The sequence below is a fragment of the Epinephelus fuscoguttatus genome, linkage group LG2 (assembly GCF_011397635.1).
Source record: "Epinephelus fuscoguttatus linkage group LG2, E.fuscoguttatus.final_Chr_v1".
Classification (NCBI taxonomy): domain Eukaryota; kingdom Metazoa; phylum Chordata; class Actinopteri; order Perciformes; family Serranidae; genus Epinephelus; species Epinephelus fuscoguttatus.
Genome location: NC_064753.1, coordinates 49,927,261 through 49,950,414, shown reverse-complemented (window position 1 = coordinate 49,950,414; position 23,154 = coordinate 49,927,261). Strand labels below are relative to the sequence as shown.

Genomic DNA, 23,154 nt, shown 5'->3' with positions numbered 1-23,154 from the left:
ATGTCAGAGCACCTGGAGGAAACCCACGCTGACACAGGGAGAACATGTCGGAGCACCTGGAGGAAACCCACGCTGACACCGGGAGAACATGTCAGAGCACCTGGAGGAAACCCACGCTGACACAGGGAGAACATGTCAGAGCACCTGGAGGAAACCCACGCTGACATAGGGAGAACATGTCAGAGCACCTGGAGGAAACCCACGCTGACACGGAGAGAACATGTCGAAGCACCTGGAGGAAACCCGCACTGACACAGGGAGAACATGTGGGAGCACCTGGAGGAAACCCACGCTGACACAGGGAGAACATGTGTGAGCACCTGGAGGAAACCCACGCTGACACCGGGAGAACATGTGGGAGCACCTGGAGGAAACCCACGCTGACACAGGGAGAACATGTGGGAGCACCTGGAGGAAACCCACGCTGACATGGGGAGAACATGTCAGAGCACCTGGAGGAAACCCACGCTGACACAGGGAGAACATGTCGGAGCACCTGGAGGAAACCCACGCTGACACAGGGAGAACATGTGGGAGCACCTGGAGGAAACCCACGCTGACATGGGGAGAACATGTCAGAGCACCTGGAGGAAACCCACGCTGACACGGAGAACCCACCTGCTGTCAGAGCACCTGGAGGAAACCCACGCTGACATAGAGAACATGTCAGCAGCAGAGAAAACTGACAAAGGAGAACATGTAGTAAAAGCACCTGGAGAAGAATGGACCAGGGAGAACATGTATGAGCACCTGAGGAACATGATGGGGAGAACATGTCAGAGCACCTGGAGGAGAAACCACGCTGACACAGGAGAACATGTCGGGCACCTGGAGGAAACCCACGCTGACACAGGGAGAACATGTCAGAGCACCTGGAGGAAACCCACGCTGACACGGAGAGAACATGTCAGAGCACCTGGAGGAAACCCACGCTGACACAGGGAGAACATGTCAGAGCACCTGGAGGAAACCCACGCTGACACAGGGAGAACATGAAAGCTCCACACAGAGGGGCCCCCCACCCTGGGTTTGAACCAGGAACCCACCTGCTGCGACACCTGCACCACCTTGCCTCCAGACAAACATTTTAGCATCAGAATAAACTAAAAGTACTGAAAGTAAAAGTTCTCACTTTGCAGAATGGACCATTTCAGAATTTTGTATGATATATTATTTGATTATAATTATTGATGCATTGATGTTTAATGTTTTTTTCTTTTACTACTACTTTTACTCAGGCTAAGTAAAAGCTCAGAGTACTTCCTCCACCACATTCTGAATCGAGTTGCCTTCACGTCATTTTTTACAGTGTAAAATAAGAGAGGGAGGAAGAGGAGGGGGAGGGAGGGTGAAAGAGGTGGAGGAGGAGGAGGAGGAGGAGGATGGTCCTGCTGTCAAACACAGATGAGAATACAGCGGCAGGTTTCAGGAGGGCACCGCCGTTAGGTAATCGCCTCTCTTCTCTCTCAGCAGCAGCAGCAGCGGGGACCAAACGGAAGCGGAGCTGAGCCGAGGAAGAACAAATCCTCCTCCTTTAATTCAATCCAACTCCTGAGCTGCCGAGAGGAGACGTGTGCACACCGCTGAGGCTGCACAGGCACACGGCCAGCCTGCAAACTTGACAGCGGATCTATAAACTGTAATAACACTCTGCCTCCTCCTCATCCTCACCTTCATCATGAGCTGTTCCACAGGTTTGGCTTAATGAATGAGGAGCAGCTTCATCGCAGCAACAGATGAGAAGATGCACGGGACAGAGAACAGAGACGTTACAGAGCTGAGGCTGCACACCTGCGTCCTGTGAGGTGAGCATTCATCCATTCATTCTGTCTGAACTTTAAATCTACAGGACACACAGCAGCGACCTGTCATCACACCAGACTGTAACTTTAACACAGCACCACTTACATTACTGGGCTCCTCTTTAATTAGCTGCTGCTCTCATTTCTGTTTCTAATTAAGTCAGATATCCCAGTATAAAGACTCCACTGTCACCTCCACTGGTTTTAAATTGGACCAGTAAAGTAGGTTTTCTGGAACATGTCATGGCTTCAGCTTCACTGATGTAAAAATCTGCTGCTTTTCCTTTAAAAGTGTTAATAATGTCATGTATCATTAATAATGTTGAGGTCTGGACTGTTGGACGAAACACATATCGTGGAGGTGTCACTTCAGGCTTTGGGTCATTGTGATGCCATTTCCCACATTTTTTTTTTATTATTATTTTTACAAAACAAAAACTCAATCAATTATTAGAGAAAATAATCAGAAGAATCATCCATAGTAAAAAAGATCATCTGTCAAAATGAGCTCCAAAATCCTGCTTTTACATGAATGCATGAGTCATAATCATCTACTGAGATCACACAGACTGCATCAAGCATTTTTATCTGTAATACATTTTCCTGATGATACTTGCAGTACTTGTGACGGACTATTTTTACCAGGGGCGTAAATAAAGACACTGCAGGCAGTGCGGTTGCACAGGGGCCCGTGGGATGGGGGGCCCCTTAGAGAGAGCAGGCCCTCCAACAGCATGTCGACCATAGAACAGGCTCTTGTAACCTCAGTAACACGCCCATGTTCAAAGAAGAACTCATGTTAATGTTTATTTTAAATGCACGTGCAGAAATGCTAGCTTCAGGGTTTCTGTAACGTTTATTTGTTCACTTTGTTCACTTTAACCGCTGAGACCCAGCCACTGGACGTACAGACACAAACAAGATATCGATCATGTTGTCTCAATATGAGAATGATAGAGAAAGGGCATAACTCCCAAATCGTCTGAGTATTCTTTTAAATTAAAAAGTGGGGCCAACCAGAGGTGGGAATCACCAGAGGATCCAAGATATGATATTATAACGATACTTAAGTCACGATACAATATAGACTCTTTTACTGTTAGCAAACTGAATGACGGTTTTTGGTGGGCGGGGCTTAGCTGGGGGCAAAACAGTTCTCCACAGACATTAGCTAACAAGTTGTGTTGTCTTGTGTTAGACGATGGAGGAAGATGATGTGAGTGGTGCGTTCAGAAACACTCATTGTGAGTGTGGGAGCGCACTCTGACACAAACTGGAGCGCTGATAAATTGGGAGCGCTGTCTGAATGTAGCGTTGGGTTATCCAGAGCAGCGCACTCTCAGAGTGGCAGAGCGCACTCTGGACACTCTGTCTGTGGAGACGGAGCAGCAGAGCGCCGAGCGGAGTGAATGAGTGATTAACTTAACCGTTGGTTCATTCATGTAGAAATATAACGCTGCGTTTCTTCCACCAACAGGGCTCTCATTTTAGTGTAGAGCGTCAGACTGAATTTATCAACGCACCATGTCAGGTCACTCACTCTCCGGGACCGCCAGTGTTACTTGAATAAGTAAACACTGACCAACGGGACCAGACTGGCCGACCCGTATTAAAACAGTGTTCAAAAACAGAAATGTTTGAGACGAAGGACTAATTAGTAAGTCTGTCATTTAGTGTAAAGTTTACTGATAAAGCACGGCGACTCCAGGGACCGTACATGATAATGGTGAACACCACAAGGTGGCATCGCTGGTAAAAGTGGTGTTGATGGTAAAAGTAACAGCACACGAGCAGTAAAGCAGAGACCATGTGTACATGAGTCCATTTAGAAGAGATCAAATTTAAGAGTATCTCCAAAAAACGATCTCGATTGATATCCAGCTATGTGTTAGTTTTATCTATCCAGGTTTTCAGATATTCATCTCCTGACTCCTCTGCCTGCACCCCAAATACAACAGAGGTGAACTGAATTTATTTTCTGGTGTTCACAGCGTTGAAAAATTCAACAGCAATAGCATCTCTGTTTCGGCTTATATTCCTCACCTTCGTGCACAAGAGATGGAAACTTTGACAAAGTGCTCAGATTGGACGTACTGATGACTCACTCAGTTTAACTCTTCATATAGGCTGGTGGGATGCCAATCCATCAACAAGATGGAGCTGATATTTCCCCCAAATCTCTATTTCTCTGATTTTTAAATGAAAATAAAAAAATACAAACACTGGGAACCACAAAATGAAACAAGTTACATGTTACTGTGTGATAACTCTATAATAATCCACAGAAAATGGCTGACAGGAAGGTAGAAAAATTAAAAATAATTATCCACATTGATAAATACCAGCTGAAGTCAGAGAGAAAATGTGTTTCCATATAAATTAGTCTGTCCCCTGAGAGCAGATATCTGTAAATGTTACAGTCTTGTTTAAGGACATCAGGTTGAAACAGAAGTTGTTGGTTCTTTAGTTTTGTTGGCTGGTCAACCTCAGACATTTCAACTTCTCCGGCTCGTTCACACCGCAATGTCACACCAGAGCCACTGAGAGTTTATAAGGTCACTCGACAGCCGTGTAGGAGTCGTCACAGCCACGAGTCGAGGCGTGAATTGGTGTGAAGTCAACTCAGAGGGGTGTCAGGGCTAAAAGTGGAGTGCTAAGATCTTTTTTTTCCAGCAAATTGTGATTTTTTTTTTTTAAAGTCATTTAACACTTACAGGAGGACATTGTATCTGTTAGTTCTTATATGATTAGTCAGTTAATCAATGAGTCAATCAATGGATGTTTTAATAAAGGTGGACATGATGTAGCAATTTGCCTGTGTGGCCAACTGCAGTACTGCAGGCCAAAAACCATGGACCACTATTAAAACAGTTGACAGGACAAGGGCAATTATTATTCTTTATGTTATTTAGGGATTCCCCCCTACCAGTCAACGAAACGTTAGTCGACCAGAAAGGTCATTAGTCTGCAAAATTTCATTGGTCGCTTAGTCGCAGGAGGTTGGTTCATTTGAAAGGACAGACACAGGAAGTGTCCACGCTCAGCAGTCAGACAGGAGTCAGGTTAATCTCCAGGGCTGGTACCTGCGGTTATTCCACAGGCTAGTTAATAACATGTCGGGCAGGAAATCCAAAGTGTGGGATCATTTTGAGAAGGTGAAGGACGAACCCAAGGTGATATGTAAACTCATCTTCATTGGTCGACTACAAACATGACGTATCATCTGAAACACGGAAGTAGCTACATGCCCATTAGCCCACAGCGTCATTAACAGGCGGCTCGCTCAGTGTGTGACGTGCACTTGGAGATAAAATATAGGCCTATATTAATGAAGGTTCATTAGTACGGTTTGTATTTCTCTGTAATGTAGCACAGTGTTAACAATGTTACTGATACTATTCTTTCTCACACCTTCAACTCAAACCACCAAAATATATCATTTCATCATTACATTCATATCAGAAACATGCAGGAGACTAGTCCACTGATGGACCCTGATGACGACTGTTGGTCCACTAGGAAAATTCCTTGTCAGGGGCAGCCCTGATATTATTAATCTTGTATCATAAATGTGTTGAGTAAACTTTTGCTCCTTTTGCTCGTTAGCGAGGATTTCTGTTTTGTTCCAGTTTAGTTTGAGGACCTTTTGGATCAAAGATGAATTGAAGGTGGACTAAGGTCATCAGGATCAACAGCCATACAAATAGAGCTGGATGTCATCTGTAAAGTAGTAAGTCAGTGACACATGACCCCTATTGGTAAGATACTGAAAAGTAGAGGACCCAGGACAGAGCCTTGTGGTACTCCAGATGAGATGTCAGTTTGTGATGAGGTTTTAAACTTAGACATAAAAAGTTTGCATTGATAGAAAAAAAACAGTTTCACAAGAACTTGATGTACAAAAGACATTTTATTGTATTTTTTTTGTCATTACAGTTTCTCTGTGGCTCCTCCTTCTAACCTCCCGTCAACCAGACATTGAAATACCTCCTCCGTGTCGTCACACATCCTGAAGCCAGCATGCCCATCATCAGCAATGCAAACCACGACTTCAGCACCTACTCCATCAGCAGCGATGACAGCAGCCTCGACCGCTTCTTCACAGAGATCCCAGAGACTGAGACCATCAAGGGTGTTTACTTCCAGCGCGCCCAGCTGCTTCGTGACCCCAAGGCCTCATTTGTGGTCGACCACACTTTACAGGTTCTCATCAATGTTGGGGGCAACCGCTACACATTCCCTTGGAGTACCTTGGAGCAGTTTCCTCAGAGTCGTTTGGGACGTCTGCGTTTCTGTACCACCCCTGAGGAGATCGCACGACTGTGTGACGACTATGACGAGACGTGCCAGGAGTACTTCTTCGACCGGAACCCCACAGCCTTCAGGGTCATCCTCAACTTCCTGGCTGCAGGGAAATTGCGTCTGCTTCGGGAACTGTGTGCCGTGTCGCTGCACGATGAGCTTGACTACTGGGGCGTGGACCCGGGACATATGGAGCGTTGTTGCCGCCGCCGCATGATCACCCGTGTGGAGGAGGTGGCTGAGCGAGAGCGCAAGGAAGAGGAGTGGAGGCAGAAGAGGGTGATGATGAAGAAAAGCCCAGTTGAGGCTGAAAGGGGCTATCGCAAACTGACCTGGATGCTGCGAGAAGTGGTGGAAAACCCTCAGTCGGGGTTGGCTGGCAAGTTGTTCGCCTGCCTCTCGGTTGTCATGGTGCTGGTTACTGTCATCAGCCTTTGCATCAGCACCATGCCAGACCTCAGAGATGAAGACTCCAGGGTGCGTATGAAGTCGATGAAAAGCTGACAGCCACATAACATCCTGTCAAACCTGTTAAACACACATGAGGCCTTTTCTCTGTGTGTTAACAGGAACGTTTATATCACAGTATAAAGAGGCATCTAGTGACACAAAGTAAATGAATCCAAACATCATCAGATATTCTTTGTGAATTATATTTTGTCATAAATATTATGATCAAAAGTTTGAGCTTCACAACATCTATATATTCAGATTGTTCTCATGCACTGTTCGTACGTTTTCCTACCAAAAGTAATGCATCAGAATTTGCGTATATCCCACATAATCATGAGTCAGTAATTTGTGTGTAACCCACGTATTTTGGAAGGCTGTGATCACATGACCACTGACGGTAGTAAGGACGTGGTCCCAAGTTGTCCCTGTAAGGAGGCAGGTTGGGGTGGTGGATGTGTCACAAAACACCAGACCACTTGTGCGCTTCATATGTGGCAGATATGTTAAAAATTTACGTTTCATTTTTTCAATTCTATGTTGTGACAATGCTGTAGTTGACGTGTGGTGAGGTTTAGGCACAAAAAAACTTGGTCAGGCTTCAGAAAACATCAAGTTTTGGCCCAAAATACCTGATTTGGTTACGTCAAACATGACGTGCCCAAAACTCTTGTTTCAAAGCTACCAGCTTTTGTCTTTAGAAATGCGTCTGGAAATGTGTGGACCTGCTGTGCCGTTAAAAAATACCTGCTCATCAGAGCAGGCACCCCATGTACAAAAGCCATGTCGGCAGTGGCCGTGGGCTTTCCTGCATGTCACCCTCTCTCCCTTCCCCCTTTCACTGTCCTGTCAAATAAATGCCAAAAAGCCCCCCCCCAAAAAAATCTTTTGTTGGTCTCAGTGGTCTACTGCTGTCTGCTACTTGGCAGCCATCTTGCCTAGGTGTCACATCATCCGCCATCCCTCCTCCTCCTGAAGAGAAACAGCTCATATACATGAAATCTGAACCAGTGGTTCCCAAGTGGTGAGTCATGGTCCAAAAGTGGGTTGCAGGTCCATTCTGAATGGACCACAAGTGACTCGTGAATGTGTCAGGTTTGTAAAAATCGAACTTTATTTCTAAGTACAGTGAATTTCTGGCACATATTTTGAAGTCCCATTTCCTGCTAAAAGGTGAGTGACTAACAGACAGCTACTTGACAGAGACAACAAACTAACTCGACAACATGATGATGCAGAATATTTTAAACTGTGTGGACCTTGAACTGATGACTGAGGAGAAAGCTGGACCAGTTAGAAACCACAGATTGGAACAATGTCATATGTATGAAACATAGAGATGTGTATCTGTGGTCTGCAGAAATGTACAATGGCAACATAATTTTCTGGCGACCGGGCTGTTCCATAACAGCGCCGACAGCCTAAACTGAATGCTGTCAGGTTCGGTTCAGCTCTGTAGCAGACAGAAATGCACAACAAGAAAGTCAATTCTTCTATAACAAAAACCTATGTCAATAATTTGAAAGGAGCCACAGTCACAAATAAAATAATATTGAATTAAAGACTAAATGTAAGAGACAATCTAAAATACTTGAGCAGACAATCAGTATAAACTCAAAAACAATTATGACACAATTAATTCTTCATTAGTTGTTGTTGTTTGCAGCTTTTTCAATAAAGTCCCATAAAGCACAGTCAACACTAAATAATCACAGATGATGAAATGAAAGCTGGCCTCTGTGAAATCAACCAATAATTAATAATTTTAAGTCAGTTGGAGTACAGAAATAGATAAATATTCATCAGAATAACCAGATTGATGGGAGACAGTCATCACAGTTAAAATACAGGTAGCACTGGATAAAGCCAACATCAGGGTTACTGTAAAGCTTGAGTGTGTGTGTGTGTGTGTGTGTGTGTGTGTGTGTGTGTGTGTGTTGGGGGGGAGTTGACATTGGATTTGCCAACCTGACTGTTAAATCATTTTGTATGACTCGTTCCAGTTGACAGACGCAGACAGGCTGTAGCATTGATTGTATAACTGTCAGCCTAAAGAGTCTGAACACTATGTGATTATGTTTCTAAGCCGGAGACGGTGGATTGATTTCTCCCTGATGTCTGTGCAGTCAATCCCACTAATCAGGACAGGAGAAAATCAAAGTGTGGACGTGTTCAGCTCCGAGGCTGAAACACATATACACATATTTCTACATGGTGACAGATGAGAGTTGGACTGAACAAACATCTGGAGCTGTGTTTCTCAAGCAAAGCCAAGATTCCTTTTAATTTCTGGAAACAAGTGTTGTTTTCAGTTTGTGGTCTGGCAGACGCCTTCGCCGACCACTTAACTTGTTTTTATTCAGTTTGACAGGCAGAATTACAGAAAGTGGAATGTTAGTTTGTGGAGCAAAACAAGATGTACAAATGAACTGCAATCTGTGGTCATTTAAGGAACAATAGCTCCTTGACTTCAGACAGAATTTAACAAAGCAGTTACTTATTTTTTTTGCTGCAGGAATGAATCTTAGAACCCAGAAATGAGTTTGCATTTTAGTATTCCTGGTTTCTTTGTCTTGTAGTCAATGGGTTTATTTGAATGGGTTTTTGGTTCGATGCCTGAAATAAGGTCTGTGGTTAACACAAGCTGAAGAGATTTTCATGTTTTGTTCTACAACATAAAATTCATCAGTCAATATGACTCTTGTGAATTTTGAAGTATCTTAAAAAAGATGATTGCTAACAAATGGCTGGATGAGACTTCAGAACAACATCACGCCAAATATAAAGCCTTTTGTTGTGGTGGCAATGTTAAAGACGTGACTGAGGCGTATGTTGTTTGCTTTGTACTTTAGTTTTTTACCTCTGGCAGTGGCATTTATGCCCTTTTACACTGCCTTTTCAAGACGGGAATTTCACGCCTCATTATACAGCCTCAGCTTTCTGTATAAAAGGTACAATCGCGGAATGGAAAGACAGAGTTGTCTGGCCTTTAGGCTGGAATTGGAAGTAGTATCAGCTCTAGACAATGTCTGGATAAAAGGGATAGCCAGCAAGGCGGCATCATGGGCAGCAGAGGTATGACTTTTGGGGACACGTGTGCAACCCACTGTTGGAGACATAGAAATTAGGTGGTAGCAGTTAGCAGCTAACTCAAAGCAGAAAAGCAGTGGCTGAAAATGTCAGCAAATTATGATAACAATGAGATTCAGGAGCTCCTTACCCTCTGAGCAGAGGACGAGATCAGCCGCCATATAACAGGGACAGGAAATGATTGTTATTGACATGTGATGTCATTGTTGTTGTTTATAAAGCGCTGCTGACGAGTACTTTATACGTAACACTAGAGGTTAATGCTGTTGTTTTAGACGTCAGGCCTGTCACGTCCATCACGTCCATCACGTCCTCCCTTAGAACATGTGTCGTTTACTCCGTTCCTCAATTTTATTTCTTGTATTTTTGGTGTGCTGGGAATTTCAAAAAAGATATTACCTTGACCCTTGAGGCCTGTTGTACCAGCCCGTTTTCACTCCCAAAAGGTCAAATACCATCGCTTTGTTAATTATTTCAGCGTCAGATACGACGAACAGAGGCACTTTTGGCGGCGGTATGATACACAACAGGCTGATATTTCAGATCCAGTTCACTTCAGTTTTATTCATAAAGCCCAATATCACAAATCACAGCTGATGAGGAAAAACTCCCCCAAAAAAACCTTTAACGGTAGAAACCCCAGGAGGAGCAAGGCCACAGGCCACAGCTGACCTCTTCAAATGTCAGTGGCTGTGTCAGTAGATGTTGGTGTCAGACACTAACGCACCAAGACACTTTTTGTAGTGGTGGCAGCGGTAGCTATTATTGACGCCGCCTGCAACCACTGTAGTATAAAGAACAAGAAAGTCTGTGTAGGTTAAGGGGGGAGGGGAGATGGATGGGTCAAACACACTCCTGACTTTAACCTGAGAACCTGTTGTTCGTTTCCTTTGTGAAACCAAAAGTCAGTGGAGTTATTTTGATAACAACGTAGTAGAATGTATAACATGCTACGATAGTGACGTATGTCACATGACATAAGCAACATTTTAAGCCAAATCATGATGTTTGGTTGATCTAAGGAAATAAACGTAAAAATGAAGTTTTTATCTCAGTTGTAAGTTTATTCTTTTTAAAAAGACTGTATGAATGTAACAAGCAGAAACTGCACATTTCCAGTAAAAACAGAACTTTATTTTGAAAAGACAGAATGCATGTAACAAGTTTGAATTGAGATGTTGCCTGTGAACTTCCAGAAGTGACACAGGAAGGTACCTAGTGCGTCAAATTTGTACATTTAGGTCCACTGACAAAGCGATGGTATTTGACGAGTTGGGATGAGAACGGCTTGGTTCTACCTATGGTTGCTAATGCTAGGCTAATCTCTGTTTGTGAGGGAGCTAGCAAACAATCAATCAACATTCAAGTAAAGATGTAATGCCCTCTAAAAGAGAAATACCATGTAGAGTATCAGCAAATCAACTATAATGTTGCAATGTAAATGTACTTTAAATTCATCCAGCTTTTCTTTAGCTGTGTGGAGGTTCCTACACTACGTTAGACGCTAATAACCAGATATAGACTGATAGATGAATTATGTAGAAAGCTATCAACATACTGGAAAGCAGAAAGTTCAGATTGAGTTCATCCTCATTTCCTGAACATTTCTTCCTTCACAGATAATTCACTTATTTCTAGCAGTTGCATTCCCTCGGGTCGCTCAGCGTGCACAACTCTACATTAAAAGTATTGATTCAAACGTTTAATTAAAGCGGCCTTCCAGCCTTTCTCATTGGCAGAAAGCATAAAGTGCTCATTATGTGCAGTTAGAAAAGCATTTCACAAGGTTATAATTTTAGCTTTAGTATTTGTGACGAGCGTTCCTCATTAGAAGGTCTTGTTCTTTTGTTCTCCACCATCATTCAGTCAGCGCTCAAAGTCTCACTGAAATGGAAATTGATTTTCTTCACACTTTAATGACATGAAGAACACACTTCTTTTAACATTCAGTGCCAGTGAGATGTTGTAGCCAGCAGCTTGTTGATGAACCAAAATCAATTCAAGTGCGCTAATTGTTTTTTTCTTCTTGTTTTTGCAGAGACATAATGTTGAAGTGTTGGTATGGAAAACAGGGCAGGCAGAAAGTATTGTTTTCAGAGAGCAGATTATTTGGATATCTACAGATTTGTGTAAAGCTTTATTCATCTGTAGCGTATGTTCATGTTGACATAAAGGTTCATGGATTCACTGTGGATTAGAGTTGCAGCGATGAGCTGGTTTCAAGATTTACCATGATATAAAAGTTGTCGGTTATCATACGGTGTACATTTGCTTATCTGTAATATTGAAAAAAATATATATATCTGGACGGAGAATCTCTCCTTTATTTGAGTTATTTTCAAAGGGGAGACTTTTTACACAAATTTGTTCAACAATAACCAACAATTACCCCTCTCTTTTTATTCCTTTAAAGCTCATTCTGATTGATAATAATATAAATTCTGTAATACTGTGATACCATGAAACTGCAATATTTTCTGGGACAGTTGTCTACTCGTTGCAACTCTACTGTGAAAATATGTGCTGCAATATGTAGTTGTCAAAGGCACAGATATATAGCATGATACATCAAACTGAAAAACAGGAAGAAGAAAGAGAAATATTTTATCTTTAAACTCAGATGATTTAGTATTGCACTCCCATAAAACGGATTTAAAAAGATATATTCAAAACTGATGCAATTTAAAGTAGGCTATTCTTTAATTAAACTGATTGTTCTTTATGTAGAAAAGACGTCACTTTAGTAAAATTACATAGTAGTTAAGTTTTATATAAAAATCTACATGTTATAAATGTAGTAGCTTCTGCAGCTTCTTCTGCAGTTGATGCAGAAGAAGTTGATGCTGAGATATTCCAAATTTTATTGTAGTCCCTAACATAGGTCCTACATTTCCCAAAATGCAACCAGAGACCGTTTATAAACCAAGAGTGTTTCTCAAAGTCAAGGAAGGATCCTTGAATGGCTGAATTTGAAGGACGCTATGTCATCGACCCGCCGAAGGACTGTTCCAATGTCAAGGATCCTTCTGAGTGTCACTGAGGACTGAGTCCTTCTTTCACAGAAACTCCCAAGGATGCATGTGTGGATCCTCAGTGGGTAGAAAATCCCCACAATGCTTTGCACACGATTTGCTGGAAGTGAGGGCGGGGCCCCTTCAATAAAACCTGCGCCAGCGGAGCTTGTATTTAGACAAATATGTCATCTGTTTGGATTAATGTCTCCAGGAGTCTTTATCATATAAGCATAAAAATATACTGAGAGAAACCTCATAATTTACACTTTCCACTGTGTCCACTGCCAAATAATGAGATTTTTAAAATAACTTGATTCAGATATAAACATAAAAGTTTTTTAAATTAATCATTTTGTGATCGTGATAAAGTTACGTGCCACAAAAGTTTCATTTAACCTACCCGTTTGTTTTCTTAAGTATGATCCAAGTCTGCTGAGGGTTAATGACGATCACCTGGGGACACTTGTTAGCCTGTTCCAATGTGTGTTCACTGAATGCTAGGGAGGACTCATGCCTCTGCAGGATCCTTCCTTGGAAGGACTCATGCTACCAAGGAAGGATCCTTGACTTTGAGAAACACCACAAGACAGCCCACCTTAGATTCATGTCCTGTGTCTGTGTCATGAGGGTTTCGCCACTGCCCCGCCCCTTTAGGAGACTAGCTGCGGTCCTGAGTCAGTCCAATGGGAAAAGTGAACGAGAGCAGATTATGACTAAGAAAAATTATTTTACCATTTCATACGACTGGCACAGCTTGTAATGTCATGTGTTATCTTTTGTCAGAGAGTATCTTGCAACTGCAGCTCAGTGGTGTCTCTCATCAGACCCCTCCACCTGAGTGCCTGCCAACAGTTGGGCATGACGGCTTGTTGATATAAATTGAAGGCCTTCAGTCCAGGGTCAGAGTTATTTTCTCCAGAGTCACAGAACACAGATACAGTTGTGTTCACAGGCTGAGTGGAGCTGACAGGAAGCAGTAACCTGATGTGTGTGTGTGTGAAATTGGTGGAGTGAACCTTTAAAGTTTCCTGGTCGTCACGTTACGTCTCTGTGTCCACAGGGCGAGTGCTCCCAGAAGTGTCACAGCATGTTCGTGGTGGAGTCCATCTGTGTGGCGTGGTTCACTTTGGAGTTCGTGCTTCGATTCTTCAACGCTCAGAGCAAGCTGGCCTTCGCTCGCGGCCCCCTGAACATCATCGACGCCATCGCCATCCTGCCATACTACGTCTCCCTGGTCGTCGATGTCAAAGACGAGTCGCAGGAGGACGTCATCATGGGTGCAGGCAGAGGCTATCTGGACAAACTGAGTCTGATCCTGCGCCTGCTGCGAGCTCTGCGGATCCTGTACGTGATGCGGCTGGCTCGCCACTCTCTGGGCCTGCAGACGTTAGGACTGACCATGCAGCGCAGCATGAGGGAGTTCGGCCTGCTGCTGCTGTTCGTCTGTGTGGCCGTGACCCTCTTCTCACCTCTGGTCCATCTGGCAGAGAGCGAGCTGGCGCCTTTTGCCGCCACGCACCCCCACCACAGCTTCAGCAGCATCCCGGCCTCCTACTGGTGGGCCATCATCTCCATGACCACGGTGGGATACGGCGACATGGTGCCGCGAAGCATCCCCGGACAGATAGTGGCGCTCACAAGCATCCTGAGCGGCATCCTCATCATGGCGTTTCCCGCCACATCCATCTTCCACACCTTCTCCCGCTCGTATCAGGAGCTGAAGCAGGAGTACGAGCGGCTGTGGAAGGAGGAGAGAGGCGAGGAAAAAGCCGCAGAGTCAGAAGAGAGCTGGCCCAAAGTCAATTTGTCACCAGATGAGTTCACGTCTGTGTCGAAGGAGGATAATGATGGGATGGTGTCAAGCAAGAGTCATCAATCTGCACTTCCATCGACAGCTTTCTAATGGACCAGGAAGAGAGCAGCTTTCCTCCAGTAATTATGTGTTAAAAATGGTGACACTTGACAACCTACTCGATCTGTCCTATATAAGCACATTTAGACTGTTATATTACGGACACGTTAAATTCCAGTCTGTTCACGCTTTAACACATTCATCTTCCAAACTATATCAAGCTACTTATCAGGTTATATTGAGCTTCTTTTTATATCAGCAGAGACATCACACACATACTAAACCTTTACTCAACATAGAAATAAAATCTGAATTCTCCTCGCTTATTACGTAAGAAAAATATAAACTATAATCTCACAGGAACTCTTGTGCACATTTTCAAAAAGAGGATATTTACTGAATGTGATATATGAAGCTAATATGATATATGGGCGTTCCCCAGCGTCGGCAGAAACTCATCACGCTGTATCTGAGTGTTGATACAAGGCTTTTTAACCAAGTTCACATTAGCTGTCAGTCATTAGCAGTTTCACGTCTGTCACCTCACAACATCCGACACTTCAGCACTGTCTCAGCCAGGAAACACGTGAAATAGATATGAAGTCTTTACAACAGGTGACGACATGATGGTGGGCATGAAATGTGTTACACTTACATGCAAGTCAATAAGGATGTTTTGTTGTTGTGGAAACAAGTGTTGGACAATTTACTCTCAAAATGTAATTTGAAAGTAATAAGTTACTTTACAATATTAATCTTTGTGTAGAGTAATAAGTTACTCATTACACTACTTTTGTGTTACTTTGACCAAAATGAGCTCAGAAGAACTAATGTTGGTTTTAAATGGATGAGGGTCATGTTGTTTCATAGGTCTATCCTGTTCACACATTCGCACACAGTGGTGACCGCTTTGGATTAAAATCCCCTGATTATATTAATAACAGTCTGATGATACAGAACAATTGAATAAATAGGTGAATCGCCTTGGACTCAGGGAAGAGCAGGCAGAGGATCAAAGTCTGATCATTATGAGATATGGATAAATATTTGTGGGCCTATGATGTGAAACATAATAAACAAATAATAAGGTTCGTACAACAAGCAGAACAGCATGTGAGTCAGTCACTATGACGAGCACAAATTAAAACACTGCAGCTGGAAGACCCACCTGCTGGTTCCCGGTGTGCCGGTCAGCTCCAGCAGCACCACACACAGTCCTGTATCAAGAACAGGACTGTGTGTCGGTGTTGTTCTGCAGCTGTAGGAGATGAGAATGGAAACAGATCCAGCATATACTAACATCACCCAGATGTGCCGATCACCAGGATGACGAAAAAAACAAACCAGAGCCCAGCTCCAGATCCCCGCTGCTTTCAGGCAGCCTCAGGACACAAAGCAGAACAGGATACGGTGTAGATGTTGCAGGTGTGTTCATGGAAACACAGTGAACATGATAGCACACAGTATGGCATCACCCAGATGTGCCGATAACCGGCACTCTTCTTTAATGTCGTCTGTAATGACTTGACAACACACAACAACTTTCGCATGATACGTTTTCTGGTGGCGTACTGGCAGAAGTGGAGTGTAGTGGATCAGTGTGGATGAATGAAAAATGAAAACAATAAACAGTATATTTCAGGTGGTAACACGTTACGTGACGTTGTAAATGAAATAGAATTACCCGAAATCCTGTTGGTAACACGTAACATTACTTTGTTACTGCTAAAACTTAATATAATATTGCGACACGTTGCTTTTTGTGTTACTTTGTAACGCGTTACAAAACAACACTGTCGGAAAGATGATGAAAGTATAAAGAGTCAACAAACATTGACTTTCACAACTTTTTGTGGGTTACCCGTCAGGTGCCCGACCTGGTGCAGGTAATTTTAACACATTTCGAGTGCACCACCACGTAATACGTCATCAAGAAGTTGTTTCCATTTCACATATTTCTGTTACACTGTGTTGGACATTTGGAGTATTGTGCTGTTACATATCTGTTCCATTCAGAGAGAGAAAGCTTGTTAGCCTAGCTTGCTAATGTTAGCTCTGACACGTTAGATTTTGTTGATGTTATTTTAAAGGTAAAACAAAGGGTTCTAGCCAGCGTTAGCCATCTCTGACTCATCTCCCATGGGTCCTGTTGTGGTGATCAGACCACAAATAACCAGACTGTAAAAAACTCACAGCAACAAGAATGTCTGTAACCTCAGCACTTCGTACGTTACTGCCTGATTCAAATCACGACACGGAGTGACGGAAGGAGTGCTCAAATCACAGACTGGGCTAATCAACAGGTAACAACATTAGGGGGCTCCCAGCTGCTGAACTTCACTGCTAGGCTGAAATAATAAACTACTTTTAGTGCTTACAACACAGATATACACCATCGTAGGAATCACACTGAACACTGATATAAAGGCTGGCATCTCTTCAGATGAATAAAATTCTGACACAAGTCAAACTAACTTATCAAACTTTTTTACATTTTGATGTCATTCAGGGATTAAATGAGGAATGTGGGAAACCATGAAGGTAGATAAACACACACACACACACACAAAAAGAAAAATGAATCAGAAAGGCAACAAAACAGAGAAACTATTAATGTAAGCACAGACAAAAATATTCACTCTATCCCAGTCGTAACTTCATTGTAACTTCACACGTTTCATGAATGCGATGATTTCATGTCAGTTTTGGATGTTGGAAGTGTCCTTGAATGCATCGTAAAGCTGCGTTACCCAAGGACAGTGATTTCAACACAAACACAAAGTCTTCACTGTGATGGTTACACAGCGCAAAGTGTCATGTTTCTGTGAGCTGATATTTCAGGGGAAATCAATTTGCTGCCTGGAAGCAAAGAAAGTCATTAAAGAACGAAGAGAATTTGATTTGTTTTATTTCTTATTTAACCTTTATTTAACCAGGAAGTCCCACTGAGACTGAATGACTTTGACAAGAGGGACCTGGCCCAACACATCTGAAATGCAACAAATACAACATATAATACAAACATCCACAATAATACAAAAACTATTCAAACATAGCTTCTCTAGAAAAACAAGCACATGTCTTTATCACCACGTTCTTGATGATGCCCTGAAATTAATCAATGGATTTTAGTGTTTCTAATTTTAGAAAATGATCATGAAAACGATGGTGGCCGTGTTTCAGATGTGTTTAATGTGCAGATTAATTTCATCATCCTGTACTTCCTCCTCTCGCTGTTTGTCCAACTTAAAGGCACTTTTGAATTATAATAAAATCTCTTTTTTAAAAACATCTGTACAGGATGGTTGGTTTGTTCACTCTGCATGAACCTCATGGCTCCAACCATAAAGCACAAGTTTTATTGTGTATTTAGAACTGATCAGACCTCTGAGGTCGATTTACCGCCAGGACACCGCTCTTGCTCCTCACGACCAGCTTGTTCGGACCAGGCGACTTCACTGGACTCCCCTCAGGTGCAGCTCTGTGGGTCCAGTCTGCCAGCTCGCTCTTCTTTGTGGTTGTTCAGAGTAAAGATGTATTTACATGGATAGTTCATGGCGGTGTATCAAACACTTTCTTGGTCTGTTTTTGCCTCCAGCATCTTCCTCCTGGCACGTCTGTCCAGCTCAAAGGCCTCCTCAGCTCCCTCCCCAAGTGTGGCTAATAGCAGGTCATTGCCACCAACCCCCACCTGTGATGTCAGTGCTGACCCTGCCTCCTACCACCTGCCTAAATCACATCCACGTCTACAAACTACCAATACAGCATCAGGAAATTCTTCTGTCTTTGCTGGCACATTGTCGGCACATTGTCGGCACATTGCTGCATTTCTTGGCACATTACTGCCACTTGTAGATCAGTGGAATAATGTGAAACAATTGGCAGGAGATTTTCTGCTTCTTTCTGAAACAGAATTCCTAATTATTTACAACATAACACTTGTGAAAGAGGCAGTCTTTGAAGATTGTTTTATATGGGAGATAAAAGACATAAGATTACTCCAAGATTTCTTATGGTGACAAATACAAATATGTTTATACAGCCCCAATTCCAAAACAGTTGGGACACTGTGTAGAACTTAAATTAAAAACAGAATGCAGTCTTCTTTGGCCCAGAGGACACGACGTCCATGATGGACTGGTCAGACCACTTTGTGTCGGTCCATCTCAGATGAGGCTCAGAGAAGTGGGCGGAGCATGGTAGAGTCTGAACTGTCATTGGTAGATGCAGCAATGTGTTTACTGACAGTGGATTTCCAAAGTGTTCCTGAGCCCATGTAGTAATATCCTTCATACAGTCATGTTGGTTTTTACTGCAGTGCAGTCTGAGGGGTCAAAGGTCAGTCAGTGTTGGGATCTCTCCAGACTTTTCTGAATCTTCTAATGATATTACGAATTGACCTATGGCTAAGCCACGCCCCCTCCACTCACTGGGACAAACTATCAACATTCAGTGCCCGGCGCTATGGCAGGTGTCACAGTACACGGCATTTCACAGGAGGCAACTGATGATTTTTGGGGACATAACGATCAGATGTCATTGAGAAGTAACCAAAAGGGCCTAAACTACGCATTGGAGGGATATATTCATCATTTTATTGTTGAGAAGGTCGATGAAAAGCTTAAATTACAAGCCAAAATTTACAGGTCACAGTGTACGCTTGTGAACCGCATCTGGTTGCCGTCACCATCAAAGACAACAAGTTAAAGTGCCACTGAAGTTAAGGTTTTTGGCTCAGAATATGAGAAAAGGATAACGGCCTTTTTACCATCTTTACCAAGAGTGTCTCTCCGTTAGTTTGGTGCTACAGTATTTACACTGAATCATTCAGCATAACGTTTGCCAACCTTTGTTATCTCTGCCATTACAGATAAGTTAATGAAGCTAAGCTCCAGAAGTTAACGTTAGCTTAACTAGAGCCCTTTGGACAACAGCTAACAATGATGTACCATCACCAAAGTACAAAACTAGAACAAAATAGGCTAATGAACTCCCAGCAAACAAGGTGACATGATGAACAACGCAGCTAGGAGCTAACGTTAGGCTAACTTTAGCTAACGTTAGCTAGAGATGTTAAAGATAACTTTATATTTCTTTGCAGCAAAGTGACAATATGTTGCCTCAAACACAATGTTGACTTACCTTAGAACAGATGTAGACATCATTGTTAATCTTATTCACGTTGAGTTGATGTTGTGGTCTAACGTTACCACACAACTTTATCCAAAGGAGACACTTTTCTCGCTTGAGATGTGGTTTAAAGTGTAAAAATACACCTGGTCGCCCAGCCTCTCAGGATACCTTGTGTCAGAGTTGCATGTACCCCATGCACACCGTTTGACCATTTTTAAACTTCAAATCTCAGAAAAAGCTCATAAAACCCAACAAACTGACTTTCTGTAATGCATTTCAATGGACGTCCAGGCAGAGAATGTCCCAGTGTATGGGAATGGCTATACGCACTGTGATTGGCTCATTGCGTTTGAGGGCGGGGCTTAGCCACAGGTCAATTGCAGATGTGAAATCACTAAACTCTTTGCAACTGCGCATTGACAAACCTTATTTTTTAACTGTTGACTGTTTGTCCTCACAGTTTCTCACAAAGTGGTGAACCTCACCTTGTCCCTGCTTGTGAACAGCTGAGACGCCCCTTACACACTCATGACACCATCACCTGTAACCAATTACCCTGTTTACCTGCTGAATGTTTCAGGTGGTTTTTTGATCATTCAACAGCTTTCAGTCTTTTGTTGCTCCTGTCCCAACTTTTTTGGAACCTTTTGCAGCATCACATTCAGATTAAATATATATTTTACAATAAACAATAAAGTTTATCAGTTTTGACATTATTTATTTTGTCTTCGTACCGTATTCAATCGAATATAGGTGATTGTATTCTGTTTTTATTTATTTTAAACAGCATCCCAACTTTTTGGAAATGGGGTTATGAGGTTTCAGTGAGAATAAACCAATAAACAAAATCACAAAATAAAGCCTGCTGGACTCAAGAGTATCATCAGAGAGGCAAAACTCTTCCACAAAAATACTAAGAGGTGACCTAAGGCGACCTAGAGGAAGGGTGTTCTTTAATATTCCCTCCACTGAGGTTTCACCCTCAAAGAAAATAGGAAAGACAGCAGAGTCCCAAAAGGGCTTCCAGATCAGAGTTTCTGTCTGACAGTTTCTGCTGACATGAGGTCTGCGTTAGGTCAGTGAAAGAACAGAATGACCTGGACGTGTAATTCCTCACCTCTCTTAAGCCCTAAAACGGAGCGTCATCACAACCTGATTGGTCCACAAGTGGAGGCAGCAAGCTGCTCTCAATTCGTATTCAGGTTTCACTCCCCACACCCTGCAGCAACAGGTGATCTGAATCACCTCCAATCAGCTCAGGGGAAATAAGTGAGGTGATAACAGCAGGAACCAAAGAATGAGGAAATGTTACAGAATCATATCCCATAAAATCATCTTATGTTCGTAGCATGTCTGCCCTGTGAGAACTACGTATCTCGAAAAAGTCAGAAAAACAGCCTGTTTTCAGTTTTGTGACGGCGACTTTTCCAGCTGAGCCAAGATGGTTTTGAGAGAGTTTATTCAACTAAAAAAGAAGGAGAATTTTCCAACACATAAAGGAACACTTCATCCTTCAGTTTATCACAAACATTGAACATCAACACATCTGGAGATTCGTGGTTTTTACTGGACAGGGAGGAGATAAAAAACTGAAAGCTGTCGGACATGTCATGCAGTAAAAAGTACAATAAGTCTGAGATGGAGGAGAGAGTAGCAGGAAATGGAAATACCGAAGCAGAATTTGTCCTCGAAGTATTTGTCATGATGGGCCTCGTTTGGCGTCTGTTAATCACAGCTTTTATGGAATATTATTTCTGACATCAGTTGTCAGTCTAAACTTTTATTCAGCTGCTTTAAACATGGCGTTCAGTGTTTTTTCTGTCTCACAGACATTTAATTTTAATAAATGCTGAACAGAACATTTAGTTTCAGTCAGTGTATGCAGTTTGTCCACTGATGCATTGGAAACTCTCCTCATGCCGACATCTGTTGTTGGTGTTTGGAGTGACAGATGGAGTGTTTATGAAGCGCCTCTTTCTGCCTCGACAGAACTTCTTCAAACACTGATGATGACAATGATGATGATGATGATGCTGGCGCCGTTACTTTCACTCAAACCACCAAACAATGGAGACATTGAAAAGTCACAAACACTCACTGGCTGTTGTCCGTCACCACCTCCTCTTTCTCCTCCACCCTGCACCACCTGCTGTCCTCACTGAGGAGGACACGAACGCAGACGTAGGACGGACATGACATGATTGATTTGCATGTGTCCTGAATGACGTCATCAATAATACAAGCAGTCAGACGATTAGTGAACGAGATCATATCATATGTTTTTAACAGTGCATTTACTCGAGTACTGGACTCAAGTACAATTTTAGGTACTTGTACTTGAGTAATTCTGTTTTCTGGTACTTTATACTTTTACTCCACAACATCTCAGACACAAATACTGTACTGTAAACTGGATATGAGAACAATTTGTCACTTGTGCTGTTACAGTAAACCTGCTGCTGTCATGGTGTACTTGTTACACTGGTTGCACAACACATCCTCACTGTGACCTCGTCACATGTCCACGTTTGGTCATGGACTTCCCACGTCCACATATGACGTCCAAGGTACCCTGGGTGTGTTGGTTGTTGACGTTCTAGGATGCCATGTCAACTTCAGCCTGTTACATGCATTGTCTGTTTTCAAAATACACTTCTGTTTTCACAGGAAATGAACAGTTTGCATACAGTCTCTTTCAAAATAAAAGCACTATGTCGGTACAACACCACAGACTGATGTTTTTTTTCCATCAACAACAAATGTACGGGGTTATGTTTACAAAAAAAAAGAACAGATTTTGGCTTTACATTCATGCAGGAAGCGAACATTGGACTCCCCCACTCTGACTTTGGTGACGTTAAGCGATGTTGTCGGCTGCGTTTCCCCCTGATGTCATCAGGCACCATTATACACTGACGGCGCCCAGCCCAATATCATGCCGAGGTGAAATGATGCCTTTTGTTGTCAGTGTCTGTCGTGGAAGTCACGGCCCAAGTGTCATGTTGACAGATTTTGCACCGCTCCTGTATCGTATCGTCAGGTCACATGATCAAATAGAGACTTGACATCAGGCAACATCAGCATACATGTTACCAACAATCATCACTGCACACCTGTGTGTAACAAAAAGATCAAAGAGAATAAGAAATTATTAATTTCATTGATTTTTTAAATATATAGTTTATTCAGAGTTTTTATAGTTCATGTAGAATGAGCATATACTTTTGTTTTAGATTGCTACTGTTTGACTATGGATTAATAAATATTAAGTCTCTCCTGATTGAAATGTAACATATTCATGGTTTGTAGAAATATACACTGCTTTTATTTTCTTCTTTCTGGTGACTGAGCTGGTTTTATTACAGCACCAACCAAATCGTTCTCTGACAGCATGATCATTATGAGATGATTTAATGTAATGATTTTAATATGAGAATCAGCTCTCTAACTGCTGCTGTCTGTGCCTCAACAGGTTTTATTCTTGGAACTCAACACTGAAATTCGCTTACGT

General features: G+C 42.6%; 2 protein-coding genes across 3 annotated transcripts in view; both read left to right on the top strand.

Moving 5' to 3' along the window:
• LOC125880938 (dynein regulatory complex protein 1-like) overlaps nt 1-23,154 on the top strand; it is a 480,097-nt gene that overhangs the window by 183,184 nt on the left and 273,759 nt on the right. The gene's annotated exons all lie outside the window — the stretch shown is intronic.
• kcng4b (potassium voltage-gated channel, subfamily G, member 4b) lies at nt 1,406-18,165 on the top strand. Its single transcript, XM_049563896.1, has 3 exons — nt 1,406-1,805; nt 5,739-6,581; nt 13,719-18,165. The coding sequence occupies exons 2-3, from the start codon at nt 5,823-5,825 to the stop codon at nt 14,559-14,561; spliced, it is 1,602 nt and encodes a 533-aa protein (XP_049419853.1). The 5' UTR covers nt 1,406-1,805; nt 5,739-5,822; the 3' UTR covers nt 14,562-18,165.